This window comes from Vigna umbellata, chromosome 3 (genome assembly GCF_029865625.1).
Source record: "Vigna umbellata cultivar VRB3 chromosome 3, Vumbellata_1.0, whole genome shotgun sequence".
NCBI classification, from domain to species: Eukaryota; Viridiplantae; Streptophyta; class Magnoliopsida; order Fabales; family Fabaceae; genus Vigna; species Vigna umbellata.
In genome coordinates, this window is record NC_142167.1 from 45,040,050 (window position 1) to 45,059,167 (window position 19,118).

A 19,118-nucleotide genomic window follows, 5' to 3' on the forward strand; every position below is an offset into this window, starting at 1 on the left:
TCCCACTAACTAAGTCATTCTCAAGAAATTTTGCATTTCTTGACTCCACAATCCTAGTGTTATGCAATGGACAATAGAATTTATATTTCAGCATATCCAATGAAATATCCACTAATAGTCCATGGGTCTAGTTTCTTCTCTTGTGGATTATAAATTCTCACTTCAGATGGACATCCCCAAACGCGTATATGTCGCAAACTTGGTTTCCAACCTTTGAATAACTCAAACGGTGTCTTTAAGACGGCCTTGGTTGGGACTCGGTTTAATATATACACAGTTGTCTTCAGTGCTTCAGTCCACAAGAATTGAGGAAGTTTTGAATTACTCATCATACTTCTGACCATGTCCATTAAAGTTTTGTTCCTTCTTTCTGCCATACCATTCTGATCTGGAGAACCAGGGATAGTGTATTGGGCAAAAATTCCATGTTCTTGAAGAAACTTCGCAACCGGACTAGGTGCTTGTCCATTCTCCGTGTATCTACCATAATACTCTGCACCTCTATCTGATATCAAATTCTTGATTTGCTTTCCGCGTTGTAGCTCAACTTCAGTCTTAAAAATTTTAAAGGCATCCAAAGCTTCATCCTTAGAACGAAGTAAGTAGAGATACATATAACGTGAGTAGTCATCTACACCGGTGGTTCTGGTTTTCTAATAGCATAGTCAATGTCCATCCAGCCTAAATGAAGAAGAACTCTTTCCTTCCAAACCTTATAATTATCTCCTTTCAACTCAGGAATACCACACTTGATATCAGAAAAATTCACAGATTAAGAAACCGCAAATTCAAAATTACATGCTTATTATATAAATTTAACAGGTTAACGAAAGGGTTCATCGTCAATCCGAGAATCCTAATGACGATCTCGCTAATATTATTCGCTTTTAAAAGGTAAAAGCTCCATTTAAGATTACAAGAAAATCGTAATCAGGTTTTTTTACGTTAATTTGGTAATTTTTTTGTTTGAATTAAATGAATCAAAATAATAAAACCCATAAATATGAAAACAAACGAAAATATGCAAGGCAGAGGAATAAACTTGCTCTGATACCAAATGATAAAATAGCAGAGTATAAAATTGACCTAAACATGTTATATGAGTGTTCCTCCCTACGCCTCACCTGTTTCACCCTGCACCTCCCAATTTACAGTTTTACCCTTCATGTAATAAAATTTGAAAAACATGCAATGATGGTTTAATGATTACAAGTTATTAATGCTTAGATTAAATAAGAAGTTGCTTCAATTTTTTATATTTCTAATACAAGGTAACTCCTGTAATCCAATCCCCCAAGGAAAAAAATACACAATCAAACAATTGAGCGATTATATATTATGGAAAATGTCTTATATTCTAGGTAAACTATACTACCATTATTCAGATTAGGTCTTGGTAACAAATGATCCGTTTCTAAATCTTTATGTCAAGTTTAAGTGTTTTTAAATTTATTGTATATAGTTTGCTATTGACAGTTGTCCTTATTGGCCCACTTTTTGCTTCATAAGTATTCAGTTCTCTCTGACTTTCGTTACTAACCTTTAATGAAGCTAGAAGATAGAAGCTGCTAGAAATTGCACATACCATATCAAACGCGACAAACAAAGTTTTCTTGAACTCAGATGATCTGTTGTTGAATATTTCGTTCTTAACTCCTTACCGTAAGTTTTAACACTTAATAGTAAAAGATAATAAGCTGTAGAGCTAACTTCAGAAAGCATGTTTCTGTTAACCGTGCTCGTTTTCCATAATAAATTCGTCTGATTGTTCAGTAAAAATCATGGAAAAAGAAGGAAGAACAGATAAAAGAAAGACTATGAAACTCGAAAAAACAAAGGTGAAAAAAGAAAATGAAAAAGGAAAGCAATAAAAACCCGTAACACAAATCCAACTACGGCTGCCCCTAAACGCAGATCCAACTACATCCGCCCCTAAATGCAGATCCAACTGCGGCTAACATAAAGCGGAGCTCCAAGTGCGGCGAACGCAAAGCGTAGTTCCAACTGCGGCGAACGCAAAGCGTAGTTCCAACTGCGGCTACCACCATCCGCACTCCCAAGTGCGGCTCTCATCAGGCGATCTTCGACTGCAGCACCCCTCATGCAGGTGACAGAGCCTTAAACACAGCCATCAAACCAGTCACCAAACCAGGGAGAAAAAAGTAGCACTCACCAAGAGAAGATATGAGGGAGAAGGAGGACGGGTAGCGCCTGAAGACAATAGAAACAATGGGTGAATTGCAGCAAAAAAGACGAAGGGAGAAGAAAGGGGTGTAGGGTTTTAAATCTGAAATGTGCTTAATTTTTATTTTTCAATGGTCCAACTTTTTCTAAAACCAAAATATTCTCTTAGAGGGATACATTTGGAAATAGAAAAAAAGGGAGGTGTAGGATGAAGTCAGTGAGGTGTTGGGAGAATCGCTCCATGTTATATTAACATCACAGTAACACATTCAAATCAAAAACAGTGGAAGCAAAATGAAAGAATAATGTGCGTACCTCCTGCTTATTGCAATTTTGTAATCCAAACACAAACAACTTTGTTTTTCTAAACCTTAACTCACTCAAACTCGATGATGTGTTTTCTGAACAGAGGAGTAGACTTAGTGATCAAAACTGAGAGTAACCCATTTCCTTATATAAAGTCTGGCCATCACAGGTTCAAAATAAATGGAATTTACGTTTAAACAAAATTAATAACTGCTCCATAACCTGTATGCAGTTAAAGGGATACAAATAATGGCTTAATGGACCACTTTATGTTCCTTAAAAGTAGGAACTGAAAATGCTATAATATTTATTTTATATTTAAAAATAATGCTAGCAGAACAAATTCAAACATATGTAGATTGAGAGGAAGAACAAGGAAATACGATGTAGGAGGAAATAGAACAAAGAAAAAGATATAATGGGAAAGAGGTGAAGGACTGCAACTTTGAAGAACAAAGAACGAGTGCAAAGTGAAAATGAGTGAATGCAAAGAGAGGGGTCAAAGAGATTCTCTTCAAATTTTCAAACTTTTTACCTAAGGTAAAAAGCTTTCACCATAGGACAAATTTACCATTTTCAATAAAATTGGAGGTGCAAGGAGAAAGGTTAGCAGGTGCAGGAAGCATCCCTAACTTAAATTGTGAGATGTACCAATCGGTCGATTAATAAAAGCCCAAGGAAAAGCCCGTTCCAAAACCCTAGCTGCTCCACTATAAAAAAAACTCTAAAGAAACTTTATAGACTGATAGCTCCTTCTACTCCAAGCTGAGCTCAGAGAGCGAGAGAGAAACCCTAGGTAAGGAACAATGCCGGCTGGTCACGGTTTGAGATCTCGCACGAGAGATTCATTCTCTCGTCCCTTCAGGAAGAAGGGAACCATCGCCCTCACTACTTATCTCAGAACTTACCACATCGGCGATTACGTCGACATCAAGGTTAACGGCGCCGTCCACAAGGGTATGCCTCACAAGTTCTACCATGGCCGCACCGGTCGTGTTTGGAACGTCACCAAACGCGCCATTGGTGTCGAGGTTAACAAACAGGTATTCACTCTCCCGGAAACCCGTTATTGCTTTTGTTCTCGATTCGTCATATTGTCTATTTAATATTTTTCGTCCTATTTTCTTTTCCGTTGTCAATTCCATATACTCCATGCATTATTGATTTTAGTTTCAAGGTTTAGAGCTGTGCTTTCTAATTCGTATTTTGTGCCTTCAGCGAGTTACCTTTAGTCTATTGGTGTGTTCTGATGCTGTTTTATTTGTTTGATTTCTTCCTAGGAAATTAATTTTAGTTCATAAGGTTTTGTTATAAACTCGTGTGTATGCCTTTTGAAATAGGGGATTTCGTGTTAAATAAAAAGTTTGTATTATGCAGGTGGGGAACAGAATTATTAGAAAGAGGATTCATGTGCGTGTTGAGCATGTTATGCCTTCAAGGTGCACTGAGGAGTTCCGTTTGAGGAAGATCAAGAATGATCAACTCAAGGCGGATGCTAAGGCAAAGGGTGAGAAAATTAGCACCAAGAGACAACCTGAGGGTCCCAAACCAGGTTTCCTTATGGTGGAAGGAGCTCTAATTGAAACTGTAACTCCCATTCCCTATGACGTGGTTAATGATCTTAAAGGAGGATATTAGTTTTTTGTACTGTTTGTTGGTTGGTTTGCCAACTTGTTTTTTAGTTTTAGATTACTCGTTCTAAGGCTACTGGTAAACAATTTTAATTTTGATTTTGATTCTCTAAATACAATTATATGTTCTATTTTCTTCGGTATTTAATGAACTTTACATTTTGTGATTTGCGTATAATGTTCTTCATGATTAGAAAGGTTTATATTTGAATTGCTAGTGTGGAGGATGTGTAAGCTGTTTGAGTTTTCTTTGTTAAAATGTCATTTCCATTATATTATTGTTAAAATGTCTTTGTTAAAAAGTAATTGAACACAAGAAAGATTTTCTTGCCAAAGAAATCATTTAGACAGCTTTTGATTCTATTGATTTGTTTTATAATATTGTATATTGAGTTACCATAAGAAGAATTGTACTCTAAAAAACCTTGAGATTGGTTTTCGAATGCCATTATGGTAGTTTGATGAATTAGATGTATAGTTTGTGGCTGTTCTCATGCTTAATTTTTTTTTTGTACATGTGTTGTGGGCAGAAATTGTATCAAATATTGTAGTTGTGTTTGATCTCTACTAGGATGACATTATGTCACATGTCCCGATCTCCTTCAAAGACAAAACCCTGTGGCCCTTCTGCTCATTAAGTACTTTAGAATTTATTCCCACATAACCTTAAATATCAATCATGCTCTGCTAATTAAGTGCTTTAGAATTTATTTCCACCTAACCTTAAATATCAATCATCCTTGGGCACTTCTTAGTCGTTGCAGGTTGTAACAAATATTGAAGCAACACCTTGAGACATGTTGGGAGATGAAAAACCATTTTTTTTCACTAGCTTCCTTCTTTCACTATTTTTCTCTCTTCAACTTTCCTGTTTAGTGTATTTCTATAGGTACTGAGACGCATGGCAGTTCTAGGATAACTGCAAGATCCATTTTTCCCACCAAGTAAAAGCGAGTTATAAATTAAGTGTTTTGGTTTTAATGTGCTTATTATTTTCGTTTTAATTTGGGAGTGGAAAACAATATATTCGTTAACCTGCAACAAAATTGGAAAAAACTTGCTAACACTATAGTTGTTATCATCGTAGATTGAAAAATGCACCAAACACATTTTTTATTTTTAAATAAAATTCACTAAAATCACAAAATTGTGGGTCTTACTTTTTCTACAAATTTCAACAGTTATTTCATTTATATTTTAAAAAAACTAACAGCTAAGAAAGCATATTAATACAATTTGTAATCCGATTTGCGACTTCAAAATGAATAGTTTGATTTTGATTTTGGAAATTTAATTTTTTTCATTGTGACAGATTTAAAAAAAATAATCGTGACTTGGAGAATGTTTTCAATTTTATTTTTGGTGAAAAACCGTGTTTATGTTTTCAAATTTTTATAATCATTTCAAAAACTCTCAGAAAGAAAGCAGAACTTTCAATTTTTTTATAATCATTTCAAAAACTCTCAGAAAGAAAAAAAAGAAAGCAGAAATATAAACAAAGGAAAGAATTAAAAAACTGCATCGATCCATTTTACACCTTAAATTCAAATTGATCCACCTTTATTTTGGAGAAGAGTGTCTAAACCTTTCAATAAATGTATCATCCTCTGGCACCATTTTATAAAAAAAAAACATAAACAAACTGAAAACATGCCATAAATTTGAACATTTAAAATAAACATGGCTTTACACCGAAAAAATTATAAGAAAGATTTGAAAAATAAATAAATAAATAAACAAAATACATTTCTGAAATTAAAGTTGAATTCTTGAAGATGACTTCTTCATTTTTAAAGTCTAAGCATAACTCAGTCATATTCGTATTTTTTTCAAAACTTGTCCATGTAAATTCTCCATAAATTTGCACTATTTTTATAAATAAACCCCAATTTATGCGTAGTTGTGCATTGTTTCTATGTATTTTTTTTTTCTTTTTTTAGTTCTAATGATGAAAATTCGTTGATCATAAATTTTTAGGATGAAAGTAGGCTCATAGAGTGAAGATTCCATAATATTAATACCACAAGCTCGTCCATTTAAGTGATTAAGTTAGGTGATTGAGTTATAAATTCTTTAAAAATTGAAGAATTTTCTTTTACTACCTTCATCTTATTATATCAATGTATAAATTTAAAATTTAAGTTATTATTGATCAAATATATATCACTAACATATATCCACTAAACATGAAAAAATTTCATTTAAATTGTTAAATTATTATTTGAGAAACCACTTGTACTAGTTAAGTATATTAATATTTTGAAACGCTTAAGTGGAATATGATTGTTTTAGTAATCACTTAATAGATGAAATTTCTAAAAAAATATTTTTTTATATCTTTCTTCAAATCTCATGTCATAACTTGAATGAAGAAAATTGTTGTATAATGCCTAGACTTTCAAAGAGAATATATAAGGAGAGACAATAATTTTCACACAAAAGTACTCTAATTTAATATTTAAATATTCTCATATAATTTTGTCATCCAAAAACATGTGTTTTTTCTACTTAAAATTCAAGAGACTAAAATAATAATAATAAAAAGTAGTCCTAACTTTCAATTCAATCCAAACATATTAAGGAATATGAGTGCACTTTGCAAATATTGTCATACAATAAATTGAGTGAGAGAATGAAAAGTAATATAATAAAAGAAAAACATAAGGGTTTTTCAAATAAAATAAAATTAAGTACAGACAAAAGAGAACATTGGATATTATGAATACATAAGGGTTTTCCAAAAAAATTATGAATTTTTCATATTTTAAAAAAATTGATTATGGAAGGGGACGAGAATACAACTCAGAATGGAAACATCGACAAATAAATATGTGTATCATTTTCATCCCAAATTAAAAAAAAATATTATTCATACCTCTATCAAGTTAATACAAGAATTTTCCATTGAAATTGAAACTTATTCTGATAATACCATAAAGATAGGTTTGCTTGACATTTCTGAGTTTGATTACTTTTCTGATCTTTGTACACATTTTTGCCAAATTGAATATCCATGTTAATAACAATATTTTTTTTTTGCTTGAGATTGTAGAATCTATAGCCTTTAGACCTTACATCATAGTCTACAAAAATTCCCATTTATACTTGGTCATCAATTTGGATCTTCTAGCTGCCGCAACATGAAGATAACAGACTAGAGGATCGACAGGCCAGGGGTGAGGCAGGCTAAAAACACCAACCTGTTCTGCCAAATTAGAAGAAGATCATTTCACTTTGTCGTCCTTAGTCTTTTGAACCAAGAAAAGAGAGAATCAATTCCAATTGTGTTTTTTGGTTTTGTGAATCAGTGTGATAATAATAAAAGTTGAAGGTGAGCTTGAGGTTGAAGATGAACCAAGAATCCACGAACTTGAGGTTGAAGACGAACTAAGAACCTATGGAAATGGATAAGACCTTGAGGTTGAAAACAAACTAGGAACTCCTTGGAACATATTCGATGGTGTAAGTTGAAGGAGGTGGAATCGATTCCACAAGCCTTTGAAGGAGCGCGTAACCGATTACGCTCACACTATATCCAATTCCACAATTTCTTAGTGATTCCAATGCCTTGGAATCGATTACCTGAGTTGTGCATGGACCAAGCTTTCTCTACTGTTTTCATGGACCAAGCTTCCCTTCTATTTTCATGGCGCTATGTAACGCCCCAATTTATGGAATGTCACGGGTTTACAAAAAACGGTAAATTTCAAACTTTCTTACAGTGCGAAAACATATTTTTCAAAAACCTTATCCTTTAAACATGCATAACTTATTTAAAACATAATAGTTCCAAAAGTCTTGTCCAATTACATTATTCTAAAAGTAATTAAAGTGATTAAGGAAATAAACCAACGACAATTGTATTGTTTCAAAATTCTATACCAAAAGAACTTTTTAAGGAAACTCAAATCTTTCCACCATCATCTTGTGAATTTAGCATACCTCTAGAACATCTGCAATATCATCTGCTTAAGTATAACACATTATACAATCATCGTCGAAAATATCATTCACAAACACACAAATACACAAATACACAAACACATATGAGGTAAACTATCGATAAAGCAATCGTAATAACAAGATATAAACATACTGATTATATCACCCATAAACAACCACCTCATACATAGTAATAATAACAATAGGATTCCTGATCTTCTAACATAAACAATTCAAACATAATGAATTAATTGATCCTCAATCCTCGATCTTTAACCATTGATGTCATCTCCAGCATCTCACATTTAGACCCTTGGTCTATCTACCCATTAACACCTATGTTAACTACCTACTATAACCATTATAGTAACATTGCTATCAACATAGCAACACTCGAGTATCTCAAGTACCATGATCATCATCTTAGATACACCACCATCATAACTATCCCAGTCATGAACAACATCATGAACATCACCATACCATAAGACCATAGTGAAAAGAGTTCGTCTCACTCTTGTACCCTACCTCACCGATTGTAATCGCTCCTACAACCCACATGTAGCCTCCCATACATATCATCTGTGGCCTCCCTTACAAATATGCTCTAGTAGTTCCGGAATCCAGCTAAGGAGCATGTAGTCCTGCCACACAAGGACAAGGAAGACACCTTCACCCCTATACAAGGAAGGCTCAATACTCGAACAAGTCTTCCAATGCTTATAAGGCAAAAGGAAGAACCTATCTGCAAATAGAACCAAGATTTACGAAGTATAATAAGTAAACTTATCCTTCACTCTCATGCTCATCAATCACTTACTCAGTTACATCCCAACACTCACTCATGCCCCACTCTCAACAATAAATCAAACCTGACCCTAAACATAACTATTGACCTCAATATCTAATTATCATCACATTCCACAACTCCCCAGGCTTGGTCCACAACCATTCTTCATCAAATTCATCATTTTTCACAAAAATGCACTGTGATAATCGATTATCTAGATAATCGATTATCACATAAGATAATTGATTATCTTAGTGAAATTTACCCAGAAACATCACGCAGAAAGGGATAATCGATTATCATCCCAGATAATCGATTATTCCCGCAACCGTACTCAACATCGACGCGCAGATAATCAATTATAACTAATGATAATCGACTATTGTCGAATTGAAACACATTTTGGACATGATTCAAGCATTCAAATATACATACATCAACCCTAAATCACGTGGAAACATACTTAACACATCATACATGCATTCAAGCATCACATACCCATGTAAACACACTCAAACATATATAATACATCACTTGAATCATCCAAATCCAATCATTGACATGTTATACCACAATAAAACCCAATTACGCTACATGTGATTATCACCACACCCTTACAACATATATTTGCATGTTCATGTAGTCCCTATTTTAATAAATTATGTTCAATTTGGTTTTTTTTCATGAAGCTTTCTAAATTGTTAACGACAGAGTGTACATGATGACAATGTTTGAATGAGTTGTGAGGTTTTTGCTTACGTGGTCGATCGTGCATTGTGTGAGTTAGAGTGCATTGTGTGAGTTAGAATTAATTGAATTAATTCAAGGGTTATTCGAATTTTCATCAACATCGTGTGGAAATGAGCGTGGTGTGATAGATTTTGGACATTGCTCGTTGAAATTAAAAGGGATTGATAATCAATTAGGTGAGTTTGACTTCTTAATCTGTGTTCGTAAATGCATAATGTGATTGTCTTTTTTTGTGGAGTTTAGGGTTTTTGTCAAGTGTGCTGATGTTTTTCGTAGTGAAGAAGTTAGCACACTACACTCACACCACTGAATGATGGGTCATTAGATTCAAATCCACCGTTTCCATCATCACCATCGTTACTACTAAGCTCTTTCTCTAACCCTACCTTCTTCTCATTCTTAGATCCATATCTCAAACCCTAAAAATGAAGGACTCCAATTCCACCACTAGTATCAATAGTGGAAAAACCAAACCCATTGCACAAAACATCATAAAACTCATAATCAACCTCTTCACCCAATCTCAAAATAGCACCTTCCAAATCATCTCCTCCGTCATCAAAATTGGCGAGGACCTCACCCCCTTGCCATATCATCCTTATTGTTGTTCAAAGGTTTAACCTCCTCGAGTTCAAGTCCATTAAAAGAAGCTATTTACTTGGATAAGACTTTTGCTATGGATAAGAGTATTTGTTTGGCTTCCCGTTATAATCCCAATAACAAGGATGAGGAAGCGAAGAATTTCAGGTACTATTTTGATTTCGAGTATTTTGAGGAGACAACTTTTATTGTTGAGGAAGTGAGTTCCCGAGGGATTAGAAAAATTGGCTGCCCCAACTATTGCAATAAGATTTCTTTAAGGGGAGGAGTTTGCAAAAGGCTTAATAGGTTATTTCGTCCCTAAGTTAAGAACTGAATTTCCATGTAGTATCCAGTTTTAAAAATGCTTCTATTTCATCCCAAAGTAGTATAAATTGTATCAATTAGATCTCTTCCGTTAAATTCACATAAACGGAGTTAACTCCACGTGACGAATCTGCACTTTTTCTTCTTTTTCTTCTCTTTCCCTGGATTTCCTGCAATATTCCAGCCTTTTCTCTCTCTCTTCTTCCTCACTTTTTCTGTACCTTTTCTCTCTCTCTTCTTCCTCACTTTTTCTGTACTCCTCTGCACTCACAAACCCATCTCCAACCCTCTCTTATTCACGCCAACAACCACCTTCATCTCTCCAACCATCACCTCCCACGTGCTCTGCATACAGTGGCAATGCAACCATCGACACCCCGCCACCACCCCTTCCAACATTCATATAACAAATAAGTTGAAACCACATTTGATGAGGGAGAATGGGAGATCAAATCTATAGCTGATTCCATCATTTGATATAAATCTATAGCTGCGCTACCATGAATCTCTGCTCCAAATGCTACGGTGCGATCCGTTTGAAGGAGCAGGACGACGTGTCGACCAAATCCACGATCGAAACCGCGCTTTCTTCCTCCGCGAAGACACCGCTGTCCACGGCGCCACCGGCGGCGATTGATGTCCTTCTCGAAGCATCGCCCCCGCCTTCGCTCCCGGCAGAAGCTGCGGTCGCGATTCCGGTTCAGGTCGCGGTGGTGACGAGCTCTACATCCTCGGGTTCAGCGCAACCGAACCGGTGCGCCGCGTGTCGGAAGCGTGTGGGGTTGACTGGGTTCAAGTGCAAGTGCGGAGTCACGTTTTGCGGGACCCCAATCTATAACACAAAACGATGCTTTTATTTTCCACGTTCGATTGTTCGAGAATAAAAATCTCTAAGTCCAGAGGGTCACAATGCAAGCAATATGAATCATAAATTCACCACTCTCATTCGTTTGTTTTCTTACACCTTTATGGTGGAAAGTGTGTGTTCATGTACATATAGTTCTTAAAGAAATTTAAACTAAGAAAACAAAAGCATACGAACTTGTACTCACTCACACTCCAATATTTTTCAATTATACCCATACATACATTTTCTCTAAGGAATTTATTCACCGAAGTGTGTGTACTTTTAGTTTGTGGGGTTCTCTGTTCTTCCCAATTTATTGAAAACATGTTGGAATCACTCTTCTTCTGCTGCCAGTGCGATGGAATATTTTTTCAATGATAGTGTTTGCTACATGGTTACATGTGCCACGCAAAATCCTATTTATAGAAGCATGATGGTTGCTGATTCATATAGAACTATATATTGTGAAGCTCATAAAACATATTATTTGCACCATAGTGGGATAGTGTAAAGAAAGAAGACACAATGGAGTTGTGGAAGTTCTTCACAACTGCACTAATTCCAGTTCTGAAGGTGCTCATCATTACTGGTCTTGGCACATTTCTTGCACTCCACCGCTTTAATATACTCAGGGAGGAAGAGAGACAAAAAAAGGCAACAGCGGCAGGAAGAGAGAGAAAAATATGGTAGGAAAAGCATAGGAGAGAGAAAAAAAATACAGCCACATCAGCGCGGAGTTAACTCCGTTTAAGCCAATTTAACCGAGGGGACTTCATTTATACAATTTTTACAACTTTGGCACTCAATACATACATTTTTAAAACTGGATACTAAACGGAAATTCAGCTCTTAACTTAGGGACAAAGTAAGCTATTAAGCCTTTGCAAAACTAGTTTGCATCCACGAAAAAACTTAGATGAAGTTAATAAACCTATTCCCTTTTTATTTCCAATTTCGATTTCAAAATACAATAAAATCAACTAATTCCAAGTTACACAGTGCATGACGAGCCACATGAGAAAAAATCGAAGTGGTCATTCAAACACGGTTAACCTGTATAATCTGCAATTAACAATTTAAACGACTTTATGAAAAATGACCAAATTGAACATAAATCATCAAAATTAGAACCAAATTGAATATATGAAAAAAAACGAGTCACACCTTAGACAAAATTAACAAAAATAGGAATAAAAGAATGTTAAGTTTATGTATTTTTTATTTATTTTAACTCTTCCAAAACTCTTAAAAGAATAAAAGAATATGAATCAATTGGATGTTCTTTAACACCTAACGTCCAACAATGGTGAGAATCATTACCCACCCCAATCAACAATTGCACAAATCAACCAAAAACAAATTGGTGAAAACCTTGGAGAGCTATGTTCATATAATTGGGGAGCCACGTTCAAAGTTTTGGATAAACAATTTGACAAACATGTTCTTCGACTTTTTCAACATTAAAAAAAAAAAGACTGAGAACCAAACTTGTAGATTTATTAACATCAAATTCAATAATTACATTTTATCCAACATGTCTGATACTAAAATTTTGTACATTAAACCTAATGAATACCTTATGTACAACATAAATGTCAATGACAATATTCTTGTTCAAGCCTATTACATTTTGTGTAACTACAATAATCCTAATTGTTGCAACACTTCTTGCCTTCGTAAGTTGTCAAAAATCGAATCATAAACATATTTTTTCCTCAACTATTGTAGCTTTTCCTAAAACCAGCACAACCCATTTTACTATAACAACACAATACGAAAATTATCAATTCTTTTAACAAAGATTCACATTAACTAAGTCTTGTCTTACTTACATTGGTGTAATCAAGCATGCTCTTGTCATTATATTTCGAAACATCATCCCACAATTCAATCATTTTCAAAACATTAAAACCACAATCATGTCTCAAAAATGACAACCACAAATATATTAATTTTCACCACCCACATTCATGAAACATACATATATTTAAACCTAATATACTAATGGTAAATATTTACGTGTTTTGTTGAATTGGATTATTCACATACTAAATTGTGAATGATGACATACTATCTTCATTCATGTTCAACAACGTACCAAAAAATATTTGAAAATTTTGAGCCTGCACACATAATAATTTTTTTTTTTAAATTTCAAATACAAACTTAAATTATAAAATAACAATAAATAATAAGACTTACATTGTCAATCCTTCTATCAAACACAGAATTCTAATTTGAAAATCTTCACAACATAGCATCATCGATCCCTTATGGACTATTAGGACAAAAAATTACACAAAAATACATATGTTAATTATTTTTATTTTTTTAAAAAATCAAATCGAACTATAACACTTGTGACATTGTCAAATTATTGTTAAAATTTGGTTATTAAAATAACATTTTCCAAACTAAAAAGCAATCAAATAACTGAAAACATACAAAAGCCAAAAGAACTTTTGGATTTTATTGGATCTTTTCCTAAAAACCAAGGGGTTCAGTTCAATTTATAACTTAAATTTTAAAAACTGAACATCAATATACTTTTCATAATAATAACAATAATATCACCATTTTTTAGTCTAGACAACAGTTAAGTTTAGAAAATAGTTTGACCATTATTTTTCAGTCGTCGTGATCATTTCTTAACAGTAATGATTTTTTTTTTAATTTGGATATTTTGAAACAATTTAAAATAAATAATGAGCAAAAGCCATTTTGAGGCAACCTGTAAGACCCTAGATATTTAATTCTGCAAAACACCTGTCCAATCAGATTTAATGTAATTAAACCACCCTGCCGTGCATTGAAAAACGCACCCACGTCATTACTCAGAACATTAAAAATCCACTCACACTCTCTGCCACCCATCTGCCATGTGTCATGTTGGAACCTTCTATAAGTCAGTAGTGGAAGACAGGTGTCCGCGTGTGAATGAACGTCCGTTTGACTTGGGAAAGAGAATTTAATTTTCTGAAAACACTCCTTCCCATTCTCTGCATGCACTCACCTTCTTCCTCAAAACTGATTTCTCCATTTTCTCCACCGTCTCTCTAGAACTCCCAACTTCTCTATACTGAAATTCTCACGCTCCTTCTCCGATCACATTTCAGAACCGTAGAAACGTTCCTGGAGACGTGAACATCATTCTGGACCGAACAGAATTGGGATCGGAACTGGTAAGTTCTAGTCGCTAACCGTTCGTCCATTTAGTTCCAAGCGAATCCTAGTTGGGTTGCATGCATGGGTTATAGGTCTAAGTTGTTTATGATTTCTGGTATTTTAGATTAAGTGAAAGTTGTTGAGCGAAACCTGTTAGAAGACGAACTAGACCTTGCTTTTTGGGAGTACACTGCTATCCAGGTAAGGGAAGCTTATTGATTTAATTTATACTTGGATGTTTGTATGTAAGTATGATACTAAATGAATGTAGGAAACGTGTGTTGGTTGAGCATGCCTGAACGATCGCTGTTATGCATAATATGAATATGATATCTGTTGGTTGAACTGCATGATGATTTTGATACGCATGTTTTGAACGTTGGATGATTTTTGTATAATTGATTTGGTAATATGATGAATTCTATAAAGTATGTGAAATTATTGGTGTATATGAAAGTATAAGATTATGAATCGTATAAGAAATGTGAGTTGATATAGTTGAAATAAATATGGATATAATGATTTTCTCTATGATAAATTACGTTCGTCATCGTACGGTCTTATACCGTTCGGTTTCCCTGAAAAAGACTTAGAGTAGAATTCTTTCATTTGGGAAGAATTCGGTTTGAGAACGAGCGTCCTCATTTAAAATACTATGTTTGAGCGTTCGGCTCAGCATAGAGTTGTCGTACGCCTTAAATTAAATAATACTAAATTAAGTAACGTTCGGTCTTATACCGAACGTTCGTCCTGAATAGCGCTCGGTCTTATACCAAGCGTTCGTTCTAAATAGCGCTCGGTCTTGTACCAAGCGTTCGTCATGATTGATTCTCGGTCATCTACCTAGCGTTCGTTTTAATGAAGTGTTCGGTCTTAGATCGAACGCTCGTCCTATCATTGATTCCTTAACGAACGTAAATAGCGTTCGTCCAAATACTTAATAAATGTATATTGTCGCGTTCGGTCATTGACTGGCAGTCGACCCCCTTTTAAACAAAAGGTTCCCAATGTAGTTAAGTATTCTTCTTGATGTATCTTCGATCAAGTGGAGTCAACCCGTTCTCTTGGTACTTAAAATATTCTGAAAATGGTCGTATTATTCTGGAGTCTCTCTGATTGCTAATGGATTGCTAAATCTGGCTTTTTAACGTTCGTCCTCTTCCTTCAGAAAGTTGAACGTTCGTCTTTTTAAGAGAGTGGAACATAGAATGAAAATGTTATAAATGTTTTTAAGCCAGGCTGTCCATCCTGATATTCAGTGATTACTCTTCTCACGTAGAGGGGGTAAGTCATGCGTGTGAATGGCAGGAGGTCCTTAGTCCATAAGTTAACATGGGCGACGTAAGAACGGACTAACCTCGAGTGGCAGCTGTTGAGTGTATCCCAGTTACTACACCACTCGGGTGCAGGGACGCTTGTAACTACACAGATCATACAGTCCGGACGGTCGTCTTATATATATATATATATATATATATTTATAGATGTTACATGATGTTATATGTTAAACTATGTGCTTGAGTGGAATGATATGTTCATTGTATGTGTTGAATTATAAATTAAATTATATAAGCTTACCCTTTCGTTTTTCCTTGTGTTGTCCATGGTATGTGTACGTTCGTCTTGTCTTGCAATGATCATCCGTTGTGGATGTGAGCAGAAGGCGAGGCTACTTTAGAAGAGGTGATCCAAGAAGAAAATCTAGTCGAAGTGGAAGTGAAAGCGGAGCAGTAGGACGTCCGTCTTTTCTTTCTAGTTTAGGACGTCCGTTTTTGGTTTATACGTTCGGTTATTTTATTTTGTAAAACCGTTCGTTATTAGCTTTTAATGAATTCGATTTGTATATCTTAACTCTACACTCTAAGCCGTTCGGCTTTTGAACTCTGTTAATTATGAAGACTGCATTGTTTACTGTTAATGGTAATTAATTCTGATTTATGGTAATTACTGTATTTTGGGATGTTACACAACCGTGTTTCAGCTAAGATTAATTAAATTTTATAAGCTAAATTACATAGCCATTTCTTAATTAAATTTATATTAAAAACTTTAAGATTATATTTTTGTATATTATAAAAATATTTAACATTCATAACTTTAATTAAGTAATAAGAGTAATAAATATAAAATATATTTATTCTTTCTCTGTAATATAATTATTTGTCTGACATTGCGTAATCGTATAATTTAGTTTTGTGTTTGAGTATAATTTTGTTTTGTGTTTGATGAGTGTCAGAACCACTAAAATCAACGCACGTACCATCTTAGTGAATTTCATGGGTCAAGAGAGGGGTTCGACATTCAGATGGTGAAAGGCAGGTGTTAGCAGCTGAGTGGACATCCGTTTCGACGTGGGAAGGAAAACTCTGATTTTTCAGAAATTCACGCCACTCTCTGCATGCACCCTTCTTCCCCAGATTCTGAAAAATTCTATTTTCTCCTCCTTCTCTCTACATCTCCTTCATCTTCTCTATAAGAAAGCCTCACTGTTACTTCCTCTGATCATCACTCAGGCACCATTTCCACTCTCCCGGTGTCAAAAGCTTTCGATTGAACCGATCGGTTTGTGAAGCTGAGCTGGTAAGTTCTTCTCTTCACTCAGCTGTGCGGTTTCTGGACATGCAAACCAAGTTCTGGTTTCATGTGTTGAGCGTTGAGGGTAGAAGGATTCTTAGAGGTGAATCAGTGGTTTTATTTGTGAACGTTCGGTCACGCTCAGAGGTAAGGGAAGCTTATATAATTTAATTTGTATGTTTGCTTGTATTGCATGTACGTTCATTGAGTTGTTGAATTAATATGAAATATGATTGTTGCTATGTTTTGGTTGTATGAAAATTTACTATGATATGGATGTATGAAATTATGATGATGGATGTTGAGAAATGAATTGAGATAAATAATTCTAAGTATGAAATTCCCTATGATAATGTATGTTCATTAGTGAATGGTCTTTGACCGTTCGGTTTTTCTCTGGGACTCGGTTAGAACTGAATTCTTTCATTTGGAGGGAATTCCGTTGAGGACCGAGCGTCTTTGTCTAGTAAAATTTGTATATAGGTGTTCAACCAAGGATATTCGTTCCTTGGCATTCTGATATAAATTTAAATATATCTATATATAGTAGTATGTCCGTTCGTTCTTGAACATTAGGTAATTGATAGAGTATATTTATCGCCTTATTCTATAAATTAAGTTGTGCTCGGTCTTACACCAAGTGCTCGTATTAAGTAGTGCTCGGTCTTACACCAAGTACTTGTACTAAGTAAGTGCTAGGTCTTACACCAAGCGTTCATTCTACTTTCCGTAATCTATATTGATAAAAATAACGTTCGTCTAAATTCAATGGTGTTCATTCTCTACCGTGCTCGGTCTTTGACTGGCATTCGGTTTTCTTGAGGATAAATTTATAAATAAGCCAAGTATTTATAAGCGTTCGGTTTCTTCATATGATTCTTCTATGTACTATTATTTGAATGTCTGGTAGTGTCTGTCTCCATTGGTTTCAGCCTAGAGTCTTAGTACTCGGTCTAGGCTTTAAAGTGTTCAGGCTAAACGCTCACGGGTCAGTTCATCAAATTGACCCACTTTGTAAATAACGTTCGATTCTTTTTAATATTGAGAAATATTATTGAACTCGGTCTCTTCCCAATCCCGATGGTAATTCTCTCTCATTTTTTATCTGTTCTGGAACTGGAAACCTCTCGGTCTCAGTCCTAGTGTTCGGTCTCGTTAAGGGTTGAAGTTTTACGTTCGGTAATTGGTATCTTAAGTGATCTTAGTTAAAATTGAAGTTTGAAACTGGAAGATGATGGAATATGATGTATATGAAATGAGTATGATTATGAACGAGTATTCCGGAGAGGAATATCTCATGAATGAATATTGGAATTTGGTAAAGTATGAATGTGGGCATGCTAAGCTGGCGATTCATCCTGATGTTCCGTGATTACTCATTCTCACGTAGAGAAGGGTAAGTCATGTGTGGGAACGGTAGGAGGTCCTAGTTCTTATGGTTAATTTGACAGATAGGACTAACCTCGGGTGGCAGCTGTTGAGGGTATCCCAGTTACTACATCACCCGGGTGCACGAACGTCGTAGCTACACAAAATTCATACAGTCCAGACAGTCAGTCTAATATTAGGCTTTGCATGAATGAGTTAATGAATTATCTTGTTTGGTTGAATTGTGTGAAATATATGTTGATACATGAATTAATTTACATAACCTTACCCTATGTCTTTCTGTCTTGTCTGTTTTGTACGTTCGGTTGTCTTTCTGTTGCAATGATCATCCATGTGGATGTGAGCAGAAGGAGACGAGCTACTGGAAGAAGCACTGGAAGAAGAAAACTTAGTCGAGGTAGAAGTTAAGACCGAACAGTAGAATCGTTCGGTCAGTAGTATAGTTTGATAGTAAGGTGATCGTTCGATCACCTTTTCACTTTGCTTTTGTATGACCGTTCGGTGTTGGCTTTTGTAAATCGTTCGGTCAGAATTGCTTATCTTGTACAATTTAAGTTTCTAGTTCTTTCTGTAAGGTCGTTCGGCCACAAGCGTACTTCTCTTTTAGTGTAAGACTGATCTGTAATATTATTCA

General features: G+C 34.9%; 2 protein-coding genes across 2 annotated transcripts; both read left to right on the plus strand.

Moving 5' to 3' along the window:
- The first annotated feature begins 3,231 nt into the window (after positions 1-3,231).
- LOC124847882 (large ribosomal subunit protein eL21x/eL21w-like) lies at positions 3,232-4,290 on the plus strand. The gene is made up of 2 exons (XM_047325473.2): positions 3,232-3,533; positions 3,868-4,290. The coding sequence occupies exons 1-2, from the start codon at positions 3,297-3,299 to the stop codon at positions 4,126-4,128; spliced, it is 498 nt and encodes a 165-aa protein (XP_047181429.1). The 5' UTR covers positions 3,232-3,296; the 3' UTR covers positions 4,129-4,290.
- Positions 4,291-10,279: 5,989 nt separating this feature from the next.
- On the plus strand, positions 10,280-11,393 carry LOC124847883 (zinc finger A20 and AN1 domain-containing stress-associated protein 6-like). The gene is made up of 2 exons (XM_047325474.2): positions 10,280-10,350; positions 11,000-11,393. The coding sequence occupies exons 1-2, from the start codon at positions 10,280-10,282 to the stop codon at positions 11,391-11,393; spliced, it is 465 nt and encodes a 154-aa protein (XP_047181430.2).
- The last annotated feature ends 7,725 nt before the right edge of the window (positions 11,394-19,118 follow it).

Excerpts from the sequence above, each read along its gene's own strand:
- LOC124847882 (XM_047325473.2), top strand. The coding sequence starts at position 3,297 with ATGCCGGCTGGTCACGGTTTGAGATCTCGCACGAGAGATTCATTCTCT. Across the intron at positions 3,534-3,867 it reads GTGTCGAGGTTAACAAACAG|GTGGGGAACAGAATTATTAG; the intron begins GTATTCACTCTC and ends TGTATTATGCAG.
- LOC124847883 (XM_047325474.2), top strand. The coding sequence starts at position 10,280 with ATGGATAAGAGTATTTGTTTGGCTTCCCGTTATAATCCCAATAACAAG. Across the intron at positions 10,351-10,999 it reads GAGGAAGCGAAGAATTTCAG|CTGCGCTACCATGAATCTCT; the intron begins GTACTATTTTGA and ends ATAAATCTATAG.